The 15,208-nt window shown below is 48.0% G+C and overlaps 1 protein-coding gene across 3 annotated transcripts in view; it reads left to right on the top strand.

Moving 5' to 3' along the window:
- Window positions 1–14,372, top strand: part of AP3M1 (adaptor related protein complex 3 subunit mu 1) — a 141,426-nt gene extending 127,054 nt beyond the window's left edge. For all 3 annotated transcript variants that reach the window (XM_073581040.1, XM_073581042.1, XM_073581041.1), the window contains exons 8-9: window positions 10,164–10,308; window positions 13,397–14,372. In XM_073581040.1, the coding sequence (XP_073437141.1) occupies window positions 10,164–10,308; window positions 13,397–13,497 (246 nt within the window). In that variant the 3' untranslated portion in view covers window positions 13,498–14,372. The remainder of the gene's footprint in view (window positions 1–10,163; window positions 10,309–13,396) is intronic.
- Window positions 14,373–15,208: the final 836 nt, after the last annotated feature.

The following is a 15,208-nucleotide window of genomic DNA, read 5'->3' as shown; positions in this document are numbered from 1 at the left end:
AAGGGTTGGATGCAAAATTGACTGATATTTAGAACTCCTGCAATTCATGAATTCTCAAGCTGCTATTTTTACTGATTTGATAGACTAAATTAACTCTGCAGCTGTAATATTTTCAATTATTTGCCAAATCCACAGTTTGAGATACAGGAAAGATATATATCTTTGTACCATGTTAGCCAGTAGATAGAAAAATATTCAGAATTGAGAGTCCTCAGTGGTTGATACCTTTTACTGGCTAACTGAAAAGATGCTAACACATTGCAAGCTTTCGAGACTACTCAGGTCTCTTCATCAGGCATAGACTAATACAAAATCTGAAGAGTCACATATTTATACACAAAACAGCACAGAAATAACACAATAGATAAGATAAGTTTCTTTTCAGTTAGCCATTAAAAGGTATTAACCACTGAGAACGCTCAAATCTAAACAGTTTGAGATATGGATTTTGCCATAATTTTAGCTGTGGACTTCACAGTTTGAAAGAGTGAAAGGCAAACTTTTACATAGCTTTGTCAGTCAGTGAATGGGTTTTGTAAACCTATTTTGTGCACAGGCAGAAAATCCACTGCATTTACATAGAGTATTTCTCCTACCCATGGCTGTGAAGTCAGTAAGCTAAATCTTCAACTCCTCAATTTTCCTGACGACTGAGCCTGTACATAAAGTGCATCACAGATTCATCTCAAATAAAAGCTGAGATCAGGGACAGAACAGACATTTGTAGGACATTTCCCTGACTCCACAGCACTGATCACTACTGAGCATGTATATAACGTGCAGCACAGATTCATCTCATCTAAGAGCTGAGATCAGGGACAGACATTTATAGGACATTTCCCTGATTCTGACCTCACAGCACTGCCTCACTACTGAGCATGTACATAAAGGGCAGCACAGATTCATCTCAACTAAAAGCAGAGATCAGGAACAGAACAGACATTTATAGGACATTTCCCTGACTCCACAGCACTGGTCACTACTGAGCATGTACATAAAGAGCAGCACAGATTCATCTCAACTAAAAGCAGAGATCAGGAACAGAACAGACATTTAGGCTAAGTGCACACGTACCGGAACTCTCGCGGAAATTACCGCGAGATTTCCGGAATTCCAGTCCGCGGGAAAATTGCATTTTAAATTCCCGCGATTTTCCCGCGGAAAAACTAGCATTTTGCAAGCGTATTTAGCTTGCAAAATGCTAGCGTTTTCCAAGCGATCTGTAGCATCGCTTGGAGAACTGATTGACAGGTTGGTCACACTCGTCAAACATAGTGTTTGACGAGTGTGACCAACTTTTTACTACTGAGGCCGCCTATGCAGCATCAGTAGTGAAAGATAAAATGTAAAAAAAAATAGTGTTATTCTTGCCTTCCGACGTCCCGCGCATCCGTTCCCAGTAATCCTTTGCAAAAATGCCCGCGATGACGTCCGTTCTCGCGGGATCGCGATGTCTTGCGGTAATTCGCGATGACGTCGCGCGAATGACCGCGAGACTTCGCGATCCCGCGAGAACGGACGCCATTGCGGGCATTTTCGCAAAGGATTACTGGGAACGAGAGCGTGAAGAGAAGCGGGAAGACTGCGCGGGACGCTGGAGGGTGAGAATAACAATATTTTTTATTTTTAAATTCTATTTTTTACAGGGATATGGTACCCACAGCCCGGAGGACAGTCTCCTCTCCTCTTGACCGTGAGTACCATCCGCAAATGTTCTGCTTACTTTTCGCATGGTGGGCACAGCCACATGCGGGAAGTAAGCGGAACAATGCATTCCTATGGGTGCGGGATCGCCGCGATTCCGCAAATTAATGAGCATGCTGTGGTTTTTACCGCAAAGCGATTCCGCCGCGGTAAAAACCGCAGCATTAGCACAGCATTGCGGAATCCCATAGGAATGCATGGGATGCTTATTTTTCGCGTTTTCGCAGCAAAATCGCGCGGTTAAAACCGCCGCAAAAACGCCACGTGTGAACTCAGCCTTATAGGACATTTCCCTGACTCCACAGCACTGGTCACTACTGAGCATGTACATAAAGGGCAGCACAGAATCATCTCATCTAAAAGCCGATATCAGGGACAGAACAGACATTTATAGGACATTTCCTTGACTCAACAGCACTGGTCACTACTGAGCAGGTACATAAAGTGCGGCACAGATTCATCTCATCTATAAGCCAAGGTCAGGGACAGAACAGACATTTATAGGACATTTCTCTGACTCCACAGCACTGCCTCACTACTGAGCATGTACATAAAGGGCAGCACAGATTCATCTCAACTAAAAGCAGAGATCAGGAACAGAACAGAGATTTATAGGAATTTCCCTGACTCCTGACCCCACAGCACTGCCTCACTACTGAGCATGAACATAAAGTGCAGCACAGATTCATCTCAACTAAAAGCCGAGATCAGGAACAGAGCAGACATTTATAGGACATTTCCCTTTATCCTGACCCCACAGCACTGCCTCACTACTGAGAGCATGTACCATATTTTCTCCTTCGTCTCATTGGGGGACACAGAGACTGTGGGTGTGTGCTTCTGCCGTCTGGAGGCCGACACTAAGTGTACAAAAAAAGAGTTAGCTCCTCCTCCGCCGCATACACCCTCGCCCCTAGGCCGGGCGTAACTCAGTTTTTGCTTAGTGTCTGATGGAGGCACACGCAGTCTGGAGTTCCAGACTAGGTTTTTTGTTTTTTTTTTCTTTTCTATGAAGATAAGACAGGGGCGACGGATCCTATAGAGAGGATCCGATCTCCCCAAATCACCAACGGGCGACCACGTGTGAGTAACCCTCCACGTGTCCTCTCCCGCACCGAGGGACACATCTGGGACTTTTTTCCAGACATCTATTTTTTAACGAAAGAGGGGCAACGCGTCCTGATTAGAGGACTCGGTTTCCCCACAACTTCATCAGGCGAGCACGCGTGAGCAGAACCAGTGGTCAGCCTCCACGTTGTTCCTCTCCTACAACAGCAGTGTATGGAGGTCCCGTCCACCCCTTGGTTGTGAGTCCAGGGGGCTGAATCGGAGGCGCAGGTGAGAGCGCGCCCAGGAGCGGGGGATCCGGTACAGGGGCGACAGAGCCCCCCCCCCCCCTCGCCTGCACGGCGGATGGTCCTGCTCACCTTTTAATATATGGGGCTCCTGGAGCGCACCTCAAGTTGGCGCTGGTGAGTAGCGGTAGCCAAGGCGTTGCACCCGGGCTCCGCACGCCGCGTGTATCGGAGCGCGGCCGGAAGCCCGCCGGCGGCCGCGGCCCCGCTGCAGCAGGAGGCCGCGCGCCGACTTCCGGTGGTAGGCTGACTTCCGGTGGTAGCCGGAAATCCCGCCCGCTGACGCGGCGGTGGGATGCGGACGCGCGATATAGGGCAGGAGGTCAGAGAAACGGCGGGCGCACAGATCCCGGAGAGACTTCCGCCCTAACACCTCGCATCCACGCAGGGGTACTGCAGACAGGAGCCGGTGGGTGAGTGAACTCCGTTTGGAGAACCGCGCTGCTTGTCAGGGAAGAGGTTACCCTCCTCCTCCTTCTACTCTGCCTTCAGCCTGTGCAAGTATGTCTGCCAAAGGGAAAGCTCATTCTTTCCTTTACGCGGTTTGCGTGTCCTGTGGGGTCAGGCTGCCAAAGGCACAGGCGGGTAAATTTTGTGAAGCCTGTCAGTCGGAGCGCGCCCAGGAGCCCCCCACTGTTTCTGAACCCAGGGGTCAGGACCCCCCAGAATGGGCGGTGTCCTTATCGCAGTCTATGCTGTCCCTTACAAGGGCAATTGAATCCCTTCAGGGCCCGGGCAGGAACAGGGAGGGGGGTCTGCCGGCGGAAGAGAGCTCGTCCTCGTCTCAGGACCCTCCAACCATTAGAGGTCGCTCCAGTACCAGGCAGGCTCATATCAAGAGAGTTCGTTCCCCGTCGGCCGGACCCTCCGGGGCTTCGGCGGCGGGTAGTAGGGCATCCCGTTCCCCGTCACTGAGCGCTGGGAGCGATCAGGATGAAGGAGAGGAGGAAGAGGCCTGGAATCTAGAAAGTTTGGGGTTCCAGGATTCGGTGGACAGTCTTATTGAGGCAGTCAACCAGACATTAGAGATCGAGGACGATGTGCCCACAGTCTCAGGTCACAAGGTCTCTTTTAAGAAATCCAGGCGACCACATAGAAGATTTGCCACGCACCCGGAGTTTGAGGAGCTAGTCCAGAAACATAGAGATCATCCGGATAAGCGTTTTGCAATGCAAAAAGCGCTGCAGGCAAAGTATCCGTTTCCTCCTGAGCTCCATAAGGCTTGGGTAGAGTCGCCAGTAGTGGACCCTCCGGTATCACGTTTAGCATCAAGATCGCTATTGTCAATACCCAGTGTTTCCTCTATAAAGGACCCAACTGATCGCCTCATGGACGGGCTTGCCCGCTCGGTATATGAGGCAGCAGGGTCGGCTCTGGCCCCCTCCTTTGCGGCGACTTGGGTGGCTAAGGCCATGGTTTCGTGGGGGGACGCTTTGTATAAGGCCCTCCAGGACAGGGATCTGCCCGCGGAGGTCTTAGAAGTGGCAAATCAGATGTCAGGAGCAAGTGATTATCTTGTCAGCGCCTCACTGGACGCGGCCGAGTGTTCGGCGGTGGCGGCGGCGAATGCGATCGCCATTAGGCGTGCATTATGGCTGAGGCTGTGGAAAGCGGATTCTATCTCTAAAAAATCCTTAACCTCATTGCCGTTTCAGGGCAGTCGACTATTCGGTGAGAAGCTGGATAGGCTTATCTCAGAAGCCACAGGGGGGAAAAGTAGTTTCCTTCCGCAGCAGAGAAGTTGCCCGGCATTCAGGCAAACGCAAAGGCGTTTTCGACCCTTTCGTAGCCCCTGGAGGGGGACTTCGGCCAGGGCATACCCCTCCGCAAACGATGGCCAGAGTAGGGAGAAACAAGTCTCTTACAGGGCCAATCCGCTGGGTAGAGGCCGAGGCCATTTACCCAGAGCGAGGGGGGCCAAGCCCCAAAAACCTCCAGCTAAATGACTCGAGGCACTTCGTACCTACGGACGACAGAGTGGGCGGACGCCTACTAAGGTTCAGCCACGTTTGGGTCGCAGTGACACGCGACACTTGGGTGGCAGAACTTGTATCGTCCGGGTACAAGATAGAGTTTGTCGGACGGCCACCACAGCGATTCTTCCGTTCGCGACTTTCCAAAACAAATTCGCAGGCGGAGAGTTTGTTACAGGCTGTAACGTCGTTACAGCACAAGGGGGTCATCGCCCCAGTGCCGCAGGGCGAAGAGTCGCAGGGGTTTTACTCCAATCTTTTTTCGGTCCCCAAAAAAGACGGGACTGTGAGGCCGGTTCTGGATCTAAAGATCCTAAACAGATTCATCAGGGTCAGGCGATTCCGGATGGAATCTCTCCGCTCGGTCATTGCAGCCATGGATCCAGGGGAATTCCTGGCCTCAATCGATGTGCAGGATGCATATCTGCATATTCCGATATTCCCCCCACACCAGAGGTTCCTGCGATTCGCGATCGGAGGACGTCACTTCCAATTCGTGGCTCTGCCCTTCGGTCTGGCCACTGCCCCCAGAGTCTTTACAAAAATAATGGCGGTGGTCATGGCCATCCTGCATGCACGGGGCATAACGGTGTTACCTTACCTGGACGACCTTTTGGTAAAGGGGCCGTCGTTTCAGGAGTGCCAGGACAATGTCGGTATTACTCTGGATACCCTGGCCCGTCTGGGCTGGCTGATCAATTGGAGCAAGTCGTCCTTGGTTCCAGCCCAAAAGATCGTGTTCCTAGGCATGATTTTCGACACCTCCCGGGGGCTGGTGATCCTCCCTCGGGACAAGGCGCAGAAAATCAGGCAAGGGATACGGAACCTTCTACAGCCGGGCTCCAGATCCATCCGGTATGGCATGAGTGTGTTGGGCAGAATGGTGGCGGCGATAGAAGCAATCCCGTTTGCCCAGTTCCATCTCCGTCCGCTTCAGCATGCGCTCTTGACAGCATGGGACCGGAGGCTGCTGTCTCTCAGTCATCGGTGCAAGTTGTCTCCGCTGGTACGGGGTTCACTCCGGTGGTGGACTCGCGACTCGTCTCTGGTCCAGGGGAAACCCTTTCCCCCGGAACAATGGTTGGTGGTGACGACCGATGCAAGCCTGCAAGGTTGGGGAGCAGTTTTCCAGAGTCACATAGCCCAGGGGCGGTGGTCCGTTCAGGAGATAGTTCTCCCGATCAACATTCTGGAGATACGGGCAATACGATTGGCCTTACAACATTTCCAGTGTTTCCTGAGACACCGGCCGGTGCGCATCCAGACGGACAATGCTACAGCGGTAGCATATGTCAACCATCAAGGGGGCACGCGCAGCCAGGCAGCCATGCGCGAGGTCGGACTGGTACTACGTTGGGCGGAGAAGAACCGCGTGGTAATTTCAGCGGTGCACATTCCAGGAGTCGAAAACTGGGCGGCAGATTTCCTCAGCCGACAGGGGATCGCGGCAGGGGAATGGTCCCTGCACCCCGAGATCTTTCAGCAGATCTGCCAACGGTGGGGGACACCAGACGTGGACCTTATGGCATCCAGAGAGAATGCCAAAGTACTAAGGTTTGTCGCTCGATCCCTCGATCCGCAGGCGATCGCAGCAGACGCGCTGGTGCTCCCGTGGAGCCAGTTTCGTCTCCCGTACTTGTTCCCCCCGCTGCCGCTGCTTCCAAGAGTTATCAGGAAAATAAGGAGAGAAAAGGTTCCAGCAATTCTGCTGGCCCCAGACTGGCCCCGGCGGGCCTGGTACGCAGATCTGGTCCAACTAGTGGTGGACGTACCCTGGCGTCTTCCAGATCGGCCGGACTTACTGTCCCAAGGGCCGATCTACCATCCGAACTTAGGGGCCCTGTGTTTGACGGCGTGGCCATTGAATCTTGGCTGTTAACACAGGCAGGATTCAGGCGCGATGTGGCGGCCACGATGGTGAGTGCCCGAAAGCCTTCCTCGGCGAGGGTGTATCATCGAACTTGGGAAGTTTTTTTCCGTTGGTGTAGGGATCGTGAAGTGGCTCCTCTGGTTTTTTCGATCCCCAACGTACTGGCTTTTCTACAGGCAGGGCTGGACGCAGGGTTGGCCCCGAGTTCCCTCAGAACGCAAATCTCGGCCCTGTCGGTACTTTTCCAACGAAAAGTCGCTTCCGTCTGGCAGGTTAGGACGTTTATGCAGGGGGTCGCACATTTAGTACCCCCCTATAAGGCGCCGACGGAATCATGGGACCTGAACTTGGTGCTCAGAGCCCTTCAGGAGGCCCCTTTCGAACCATTGCAAGAGGTCCCCTTGCCTTACCTGTCCAGAAAGGTCGTTTTTCTAGTAGCCATAACGTCTATTAGGCGGGTTTCGGAATTGGCGGCCTTATCTTGTAAACCACCGTTCCTAACCTTTTATAAGGATAAGGTAGTTTTAAGGCCAGCTCCCCCCTTCTTGCCGAAGGTTGTGTCTGCATTTCATATCAACGAAGACATCGTCTTACCCTCGTTTTGCCCGGCACCGGTGCACAGGGTAGAGAAGGCTTTGCACACCCTGGATCTGGTAAGAGCCCTTAGGAGGTATGTGACAAGGACGGCACCATTCCGCCAGACAGACTCTCTATTCGTGGTTCCAGAGGGACGGCGGAAGGGGCTCGCGGCGTCCAGAGCGACTTTGGCCAGATGGGTTCGCCTAACGGTCCAAGAAGCTTATCAAATCAGTGGCACGCCGGTTCCGGCAGGGATCAAGGCTCACTCGGCACGGGCAGTGGGGGCCTCATGGGCACTACGACACCAGGCTTCAGCGGAGCAGGTATGCAAAGCAGCTACCTGGTCCAGTTTACATACGTTTGTCAAACATTATAACGTACATACCCAGGCATCCTCGGATGCAAGCCTGGGAAGAAAGATTCTCCAGGCAGCAGTTGCGCACCTCTAATCAGGGGCGCAAATTAGCATGGATTGGGTGAGCTAAGATCCCGCCCAGAGGACTGCTTTAGGACGTCCCACAGTCTCTGTGTCCCCCAATGAGACGAAGGAGAAACATGGATTTTTGTGAGTACTCACCGTAAAATCCTTTTCTCCGAGACGCTCATTGGGGGACACAGCACCCACCCTATCAGCCAGTTGGCATTTACTTATTTTGAGTTTTACAAATCCTTGTACAAGGTTTAGGGTGGCCCCCTTTTTCAGACATATAGTTTCTTGCCTGAGTTTAAGGCGCGTTCTCCTACTGCTTATGCACTAAACTGAGTTACGCCCGGCCTAGGGGCGAGGGTGTATGCGGCGGAGGAGGAGCTAACTCTTTTTTTGTACACTTAGTGTCGGCCTCCAGACGGCAGAAGCACACACCCACAGTCTCTGTGTCCCCCAATGAGCGTCTCGGAGAAAAGGATTTTACGGTGAGTACTCACAAAAATCCATGTTTTCAGACTATATGAGGCACCTAAGTTTTAGAGGAGGAAATAAAAAAAACAATTGAAGTAAGAAATGTGATCAATTCTGTACTAATATCCCCTATCAAGGTATAGCCCCTTCATCTCCATCCTGGTAGGCATGGCCTCCTTCATCTCCATGCTGGTAGGTATGACCTCCTTCATCCCCATCCTGGTAGGCATGGGCCCCCATCAGAAAAAATATTAAAAAACACAAACCATTCTACTTACCTTCCTGCGATCCTACGCCAGCAGCTGATTTATGCTTATAACCAGCGCATGGCAGTGACATCTTATGCTGCCTGCAAGCAGAGGACAACTGGCGGAATACTTGCTGCTGCCCACGCCGGGACTGAGCGTGTGGAGCAGTGAATATACACTGATCTTTAATAGCAGGCACAGTGTTAGCCGCAGCCACCGGCTTTCTGCGGCTGCTGGGGCATTTACGTGTGCCTACTAAAGGGAATGAATATTCACTGAGAGCAGTGAATATTCATTTAATAGCAGACACATGTGATTGCCTGGCTGCTGCCCCTGTTTCCGCTATTAAAGATCAATGAATATTCACTGCTCTCCACGCCTATGGAAGTGGAGAGCAGTCAGTATTCATTCCCTTAAGTAACGGGCATACGTGAAAGCCCGGCACCTCCCATGGGCATGAAGAATGGTGAATATTCATTTCTCTTTAGCAGCGGGCACAGGAGTTAGCTGCAGCAGTCGTCTCATGCCTCCTGTGATCCACCGTTCCCCCTTCTCCCCATCCACAGCAGGTACATCCAGATTATACGACGCATCCCCCATATTTCTCCACGTTTTTGGCGGAAAAAAGTACATCTTATAGACCGAAGAATATGGTACATACAGTACAGCACAGATTTCTCAACTAACAGCCGAGAACAGGAACAGAACAGACATTTATAGGACATTTCATAACTTTCCCAAATTCTTATGAAAACATTTAGAGCACTTCCTGCATTGTATTACTTTACCAATCTAATATATAAAACGCAAGTGTATGTATGTATGTCTGGGATTGGCATCCGCACCGTCGCAGCTACAGCCACAAAATTTGGCACAGTCACACGTCTGGACCCCGAGAGTGTCCTAGGCTATGTTGTGAGGCGAAATTTTAACCCCGCGCGTTCCAATTTTGCCCCTATCTACATAATGGGGAAAAAAATGTGTGTATCAAGCCCCGCCCCTCATTATGATGTCATAATAGTTGACTATGGGATGGAGGATGCGTGATGGGTATATGGGCACTGGACTATGGGATGGAGGATATGTATGACGGGTATATGGGCAAGGGACTATGGGATGGCGGATATGTATGATGGGTATATGGGCACGGGACTATGGGATGGAGGATATGTATGATGGGTATATGGGACTATGGGATGGAGGATGTGTGATGGGTATATGGGCACTCGACTATGGGATGGAGGATATGTATGATGGGTATATGGGCACGGGCCTATGGGATCGTGGATATGTATGATGGGTATATGGGCACGGGACTATGGGATGGAGGATAATATTTGTTATAACTAACCATAGTTAGTTACTATGCCCGCGCAGTGCCAGGCTCTTCAGCTAGTTTATTATATATTGTCAAGAGTCAGTCTATTTTATACGGACTCTTCTGAAATGGACACATATCAGACTCCACAGCCCTACACCTACCACATGCTGTAACCTACTTTGCCTAATTGCCTTGTGCATTATTATTATTATTAGGTGCTTACATGGGAAATTGGTAAGATAGCTACTCAAAAGCTACCTAATCTTAAGGGAAGTATCTCACTGCAGTCTGGTGCCTCAAAACTCGAGGAGAATCCAAGTTTGAACATCAATTTCAAGATACAACAGCTTGCCATCTCAGGTAGGTGGATTAATTACAGATACCATATTTGATTATTGGTGTAAGCTCTTGTTTTTCTTGCAGCATCAAAGCATTACAAGGGCCCTCTATTGGTGTAATTTATTTATTTTTGCATGTTGCAGTAGTCATGAAGTGATGCCATATAGAGACCCAGAAAGATTATGTGCACATATCAATTTAGACGCTATCGTATAGAGGCCTAGTTTTCACCGGGGAAGCCGCTACAAGAAAAATATCTTGCGATAATTCTTGTGGCGGCTATCACTTGAGAAGTCGCCTGAATGAGCATGTCGCTTCTTTTAACCACTGAAGCAGATGAGTGTTGTACGCCAATGTGCAGTGTTCTACACTATATCAATGTTAAAACGACATGTTCATTTTATAGGGTGTGATTGCAGGAAATTCATCTGAAAAAGATACTGTGTACACATACCCTAAATCTGGGTCTCTGCTTTAACTAGGAATTACTAGTGGTCATATGAAGAGACAACCTAGTGTCAACGATGGAGGCTAGAAAATGTAATGCATGCAAATTAACTTGTTCTTTTGTAATTATTGTACAAGTCATAGTCTTCTTATGGTCAGGCTGGTAAGTTGCACTCAGTATTTGATTACCATTACATCACTGGAATAACCAAGTGTGATCTTCATTTGCTCCAGAAATTTTTTTTCTTGTCAGTGCGCGACAAGGCTGTGTGCACACGTCGGGAATTCCCGCAGATTTTATACGTTTTTGCCGTGTTTTTTCACCGCAAAAACACACAAATTGAGCAGCCCAGTGAATTCAATGGCATTCCGCACATGCTGCGCTAATGCTGCGTATTTTTCCGCACACATAGGAATGCATTGTTCCTCTTACTTTCCGCATGTGGCTATGCCCACCATGCGCAAAGTAAGCGGAAAATGTGTGGATGGTACCTAAGGTCTAGAGGAGAGGAGACTCTCCTCCAGGCCCTGGATACCATATCCCTGTAGAAAAAAAAAATTAAATGGTGTTATTCTCACCTTCCGGCGTCCCCAGGCTTCAGCGATGCGCTCGGCATCTTCCTTTCCCAGTGATGCCTTGCAACAATGACCTGAGATGACATAGCGGTCTCGCGAGATGCTACGTCATCAAAGGTCATTGTCGCAAGGCGAGAATAACACAATTTTTTATTTTTTTTTTATTATTTTAAACTTTGTCTTTTTACTACTGATGCTGCATAGGCAGCCTCAATAGTAAAAGTTGGTCACACTCGTCAAACACTCTGTTTGACGAGTGTGACCACCTGTCAATCAGTTTTCCAAGAGATGCTACAGATCGCTTAGAAAACGCTAGCATTCCACAAGCTAATTACGCTTGTAAAACGCTAGATTTTCACGGGAAATATGAGGGAATTACGCATGCGGAATTTACGCGTATTTACCTGAGCAGGGAGTTGTGTGCACATAGCCTAATACTATCTATATTTTGATGTATTCTGAATATTTTTCAAATCCATTTTTCTTTTTGTTTTGTTCTAACTTTATCCAAATATTATCTAGTTTACATGTTTTAAGTGACAACACACTGCATTCCTATGGCAAAGGCTTTGCGTTGGCATTAAAGAAACATTTTATTTTTTTCCTTCCTCTTTCGAGTCACAATACGGCAGTTGACAGTTCTGTCCAGCTGGATCACCCTGCACTCTATTCGTGAGCCATTAGTCACTTTTACAATGTAACTCTGTAGCCTTGTTCTGGTGCTCTTACATTATAAAAGCCACTGCCAGCTCACAAAGAACACAGTGCAAGCCAGCAAACCAGTCTGGAGAGCTGGCACGTGAATAGCGCTGGATAGTGGAGAAGCAAGTGTAGTGTCAAGTGTGCTAAAGGGGTTGTCCACAGCTCTGACAACCCCGCCTCAATAAGTATGTTTGCCCCCATTAAAATAACAGTACTTGGACCACAGGCACACATTCAGTATTTGTAAGCCAAAACCTGGAGTGGGTGATAAATGCAGAAGTGGTGACTTGTGTGTCTTATACTTTTCTCCAATTGTCCCACTTTTGGTTTTGGTTGACCTTTCTGCATGGAAGGTGCAGAGACTTCCACAGTTGCTCCATATTCTTGGTAATTGCCCTGTTATTTAGATGAGCTGTCTGGCCCAGATCATTGCCAGTCAAAAGCTTGTTCTAAGCTGGTGCCCTCTGGTGTGTTCATCTGTACGCTGTGCTGTAAGTTCTGATCTTCTGCTGCTGACCTTTGGATTGTGTTCAGACTACTCGTTTGTCTTTGCCCGTTGCATATGATATTCTTTAGCTGACCTTTGGACCGTGTTCATACTTCTCGTTTGTCATTGCCCCTTTGCTTATCCGGCATTCTGACCCTGGCTTGCGACTTCGTATTTTCCCTTGGTTTACTACAGTACGTGATCTTTTGGTATTGACCCCGGAACGTCTGACTGCACGTATTCACGGCCTAGCCGTGGGTTGTGACTGGCGTCACAGACAACTTGTTGAATACCAAGAGACTTTTTTTTTTTTTTTTTTTTTTTTTTTAAACAATGGGACATATTTAAATCCTTTATACCCAATCCCTCTTTTTCCTTCACATCTGCTGTCAGATTCCAGTCACGACCCCAAATAAATGCAAAATCATCAATAGTGGTCTAAGGTCTGTCGCTCAAAACACTTGTCTGAGTGCTGCTCCTGCCAGATCAGCTATACAGCGTGGTAGATGGGCTGAATAGAAAATCTACTATTCTGTACTCCTTCTGTGAGCTCGTATACCTTCTATAGAACCCTGCACGCTCAGGCAAGAGCACGGTGTTCACAATTAATTCCACACACATCAGACAAGTGTTTTGAGCAATTGTGGGTGGTCTCAGGACCTGCATTTCCACTGATCAGCAGGATGTTTTCAATGCCCATACATCAAGTGTACCTAGCCATGAAGACCTGGCACTGCCGCTGGCACTCGGACCGGAGTGTGCGGCTCCATGTATACAGCCGCACGCTCCGGTCCCAGTGCTGACGGCAGTGCCAGGTTTTCATGCGATTCTCTCGCAAGTGAGTATGAGCCCTTAGAGAAAGTATAATACAAGGTTTTCATACTGCCTTTGTTGCAGGACTAAAAGTGAACCGACTGGACATGTATGGGGAGAAATACAAGCCTTTTAAGGGAGTGAAGTATCTCACCAAAGCAGGAAAATTCCAGGTGCGCACATAACAAATGTTGTGCAAGGATCGGTGAGGAGCAGACGAAGCATCTTTTTACCACGGACCCAGCGTACAACTTGGAAATATTGTTTATGCACCAAAGAGTCTGCAGAAAATCGAATACTTACCTCTTAGGCTTACTAGAAACTGTCAGCTGGTAAAATCTAAAAAGGGAACAATTGTCACTATTGGTGGAATGGACCACATACGGTTTCATTATGTGGAGTAGACTGGTATTGTGACTCCTGCATAATGAAACCATAACTTGCGAAGGGAGAGCCAGTGAAGAAGACACTGTAGTGACTGATTATATGCCATGGCTGTCAATGTATTTATTTTGCAATTAATATAGCAAATAGATGCTCTCTTTCAGTTTTAAAATCCATTTAAACAATTATATGTCTCACCTCTGGAAGAGCCAAGTTCTGAGTATAGTGTTGCAATCCGCTCAGACTGGCTGTATAACACTAGTTCATCCTTATGTATGGCAATACTATATTACAGTAGTGCTTTTGTGAGATGTTGACAATTATGTCTCTTAATATATTATCAGCGGTAAATAATTCTGTCTTTCTTTCGCATTATGCCTTAAACCCTTCACTGACGGAAGATGCATATCTGATAGTGGAAGGAATTTTTCCACCAGTGCCATTAGCAAAAAGCTTATATGAAGTTGTATAGAGAAATTATTTTATTTTTATTCAAAATGTGTTCATCTAATTGATGCCATCAGGTCTACTTTTAATGAAGGCTTCTGTATTACTCTGTGGTGTGTATGAAGGCGTAAGCTAATCGGAGCAATTTCTTGTTTCTTGTAATGCAATTGGGGTATACAATGTACACATTTCTAAATAAAATACAGTATATATTCACTACAGAATGAAAGTTGTACTGTAATTTCTAACATTTATAAAGAAATGATCAGAGACCAACAGGCAAAAACTCCACACCATGTAAGAAATGACTTGTAAATGGTCAGAGGTAACATTTGTACATAGTGTGGTCTTCCTCACATATGGTGGTCTGCCAAGAATCCTGTATAAAGTCACTCCATGGATTCATGGAAAGCTTGTAGGACATCCAAAAGCAGATGATCTAATTTGTACAGCAGTGTCACATTTTTTCAGTCTACACCTCTGGTGCAGTTGAATTGGTAAAGCTGGCCATACTTGTACCAATTTATCCTGTTCCTACCAACACTCCAGACTGATTGATTGATGTTTCAACATGATTTTCAACTATGAATCTCAAATCTGTCTGTTTGGAAACAACTCCTTTTGTGCATTTCATCAAATGACAAAAGGCATTCCCTAATGTGGAGTTACTGTCGTCTCTCTGCAGTAAGCAGTCTACAACCCATCACTTGCCCTGTTAAAGGGACTGTCAGCACAGAATAACTGTTCAACTCAAATACAGGAGCTCGATGTTTGACCATACTATGATGCACAGTGCAACTGTATTTGGTGTGAACAGTCATTTTGGCTGTCAGTCAGTTTAAGTGAAGACTTTAACTGGTTTCTGGATGAAAAATAAAGCTTTGTCATTGGAAAAAGGATTAAATATTGCAGCATGACTGACAGGCCCAGATGACATTCATCCACGGATACTGAGCGAACTGAGCTCAATAATTGACAGACCACTGTATGTCATTCTTAGACTCTCTTGTAACAGAGGCGCTACCGCAGGATTGGAGGATGGCTTACATGGTACCGATATTTAAG

This window comes from Dendrobates tinctorius, unplaced genomic scaffold (genome assembly GCF_039654945.1).
Source record: "Dendrobates tinctorius isolate UK_male_01 unplaced genomic scaffold, ASM3965494v1 ptg000068l, whole genome shotgun sequence".
Lineage (NCBI taxonomy): Eukaryota > Metazoa > Chordata > Amphibia > Anura > Dendrobatidae > Dendrobates > Dendrobates tinctorius.
The sequence above is the reverse complement of the archived record's forward strand: the minus strand, read 5'-3'. Positions and strand labels throughout refer to the sequence as shown.